This window comes from Lissotriton vulgaris, chromosome 8, assembly GCF_964263255.1.
Source record: "Lissotriton vulgaris chromosome 8, aLisVul1.2, whole genome shotgun sequence".
Lineage (NCBI taxonomy): Eukaryota > Metazoa > Chordata > Amphibia > Caudata > Salamandridae > Lissotriton > Lissotriton vulgaris.
This window is the reverse complement of record NC_141696.1, coordinates 1,136,320,610-1,136,323,063: the sequence shown is the minus strand read 5'-3', so window position 1 is coordinate 1,136,323,063 and position 2,454 is coordinate 1,136,320,610. Positions and strand designations below refer to the sequence as shown.

The following is a 2,454-nucleotide window of genomic DNA, read 5'->3' as shown; positions in this document are numbered from 1 at the left end:
ATGAAGAGGAAGATATTTGCCAACATTAATGAGCTTTCCCCAAAAGTAAGTCTGTTACGAGATAAAGCCACTGCATTAAATAAGAAAAGTTCCTCAATTATGTACATAGGAATGCAGCTACCTGGCATGGAATACCCAGCTAATATGTTTGTTGACTTAATTGAGCTGAGTGATTTGTCAGCTGATGGCATAGTAAACAGTTTACTGTCTGCACTAAAAAAAGACCCAGTTAATATAAGTGAGGGCTTTCTATCCAAATGCATGGTTTCAGTTGCCTGTGATGGAGCTTCAGTCATGTTTGGCCGCCACAGTGGTGTTGTGAAGAGGTTGCAAGAAAAAATCTCTTCCAATATTGTAGCCTGGCACAGCTCAGCACATCGCCTGGAACTTGCAGTTCATGATGTAATGAAAGATATTGGTGATACAAATCATTTCAAAAACGTACTCGATAAGCTGTATTCTCTATTTTCCACCTCTGTTAAAAACCCTTTGCAGCTAAAGGAGTATGCTGAAGCTCTTGACGTTCAGCTTTGGCGAATAGGTAGAGTGTTAGATACTCGTTGGGTTGCATCTAGCTTCAGAACAGTGGAGGCTATTTGGAATGATTATCCTGCTCTCTACAAGCACTTTACTAGTGCAGCTGATGATGGTTCCTGTGAAAGTTCAACACGAAATATATACACAGGCCTAGGAAGGCGGTTATCATCTATACAGTTTGTTGCTAATCTTTGCCTCATGTATGATGCTCTTCAGGAGGAGTTATCTGAGTTATCACTCGAGTTACAGAAACGTGATTCTACAGTCATTGGTTCTCATCGGGCTATTTGTCGGCAAATAGCAGTGTTTGAGGCAATGGTAGACAGGCAGGGGAACCACTTCTCACTATGTAAAAAGGCCATGGAAGAAAATGTATTCCAAGGTGTGGTGCTGCACAAAGGAAAGACCACTGACAAAATCATTGAACAGGGTCAGTTTTTTTGTAGCCTTGCAGAAAATCTAAGACATTGTTTGTTGTCTACAGGAAGAACTAATTCTGCTGACAAAAATGCTGAGTATGATACACTGATTAGCGAAGTGAAAGTTTTATACAAACAGTACTGGCCCGATGAGCTACCTGTTCTTTATGGTGAAAGACATATTGAGTCTCTGTGTAAAAGATTCAACATTGCCAGCCTAGAAACCATATGTGCTTACAGAGAGTATAAGGAATCTGGAGGCAAAGAAATTAAAAGGCAGTTCAAGGAACTTTTGATGGCCATACACACTATTGCTATCAGTACTGCAGAATGTGAGCGGGGCTTTTTCTCAAATGAATCTTATATGCACATCCACAAGAGCATCATTGGTGACTGAAACAATATCTTCTTTAATGTTTTTAAATCTTGTTGGTCCACCATTTAGGAGATTCAATAAATTCCCCTATGTTCAGTCCTGGCTTGCAAAAGGAAGAAGATCAGCAGATGACACTAGGAGTAAAGCAAGGAAAGAGGAGAACTTGGAATACACAAGCAATTTAGACTGTTTGTGGGGTTTTCTAGAGAAATAGATGTAGCCCATTTCAAGTGACAAAATGTGCGTCATAATCATTGCAATGTTTTGGAAAAGTTAGGCTTTACTGTGTCAGGATATTTAGTTGTTCTAGTTTATATATGTTATTTATTTGCATTTATACCACTTTGATGACGGTGTCAATGTATTTATTATTTTGTTATATTTATGTGTCTTCCTTGTTTGGATGTTATATTTATTGTTCTATTTAATATATTTTATTTATTTTGTTTTTATAACACTTAACTTGATTATTTGTTTTTTCATTTTAGGAGATGTATTTATTTGTATTTATATATTTTATTTTTAGTTAGTTTGTCTTTTTATAATTACATTTTGTAATGGCACTATGCCTGGTTATTTTGCACTAATAGGTATGACTTATTTAAGATTCCATCAAAATTCAAACTGCCCAGCACCTACCTATTCCTTTGCCTTAGATATACCTCAAGGACATTTTGGTGGAGATCACATTTTTCTTTGCTTTATCTTAAGATACAAATCTTTATTAAAAAATACATATTTTGAACATATGCCTCTTTTCTAATCTGTGTTGCCTGTGTCATCATACAGAACTAGATAGTTCCATGTTTTTCTTTTTTACTATTCTGAATGTCTAATAAATGCACATATAGCTCCAGTGGAATAACTTATAGTAACTAGCCCAATTGGTAGTCATCCTGTTTTTGGGGGGTTTCTCTAAAGCAGTCGCTTTAACGGAATATTCCACTATACTGATTAACCCCATATACCCCCTTCGGCCACTGGAAGTGACAGTGGCTGACTCATTCAATTGTATTGCATGATTTTATTCAGTTTATCTGTTTGGACTAGTGTTTTCACAACATTTTGTTTTATTTGGTCACATAACTTAAGCTATGTCAAAGTTGTACCTTTGAAATCATA

At 36.4% G+C, this 2,454-nt stretch overlaps 1 protein-coding gene across 1 annotated transcript; it reads left to right on the top strand.

Annotated features, from left to right (window-relative positions):
- On the top strand, nucleotides 1–1,353 carry LOC147698390 (E3 SUMO-protein ligase KIAA1586-like). Its single transcript, XM_086936231.1, has one exon. It carries the CDS (start codon nucleotides 1–3, stop codon nucleotides 1,351–1,353), a length of 1,353 nt encoding a protein of 450 aa, XP_086792357.1.
- The last annotated feature ends 1,101 nt before the right edge of the window (nucleotides 1,354–2,454 follow it).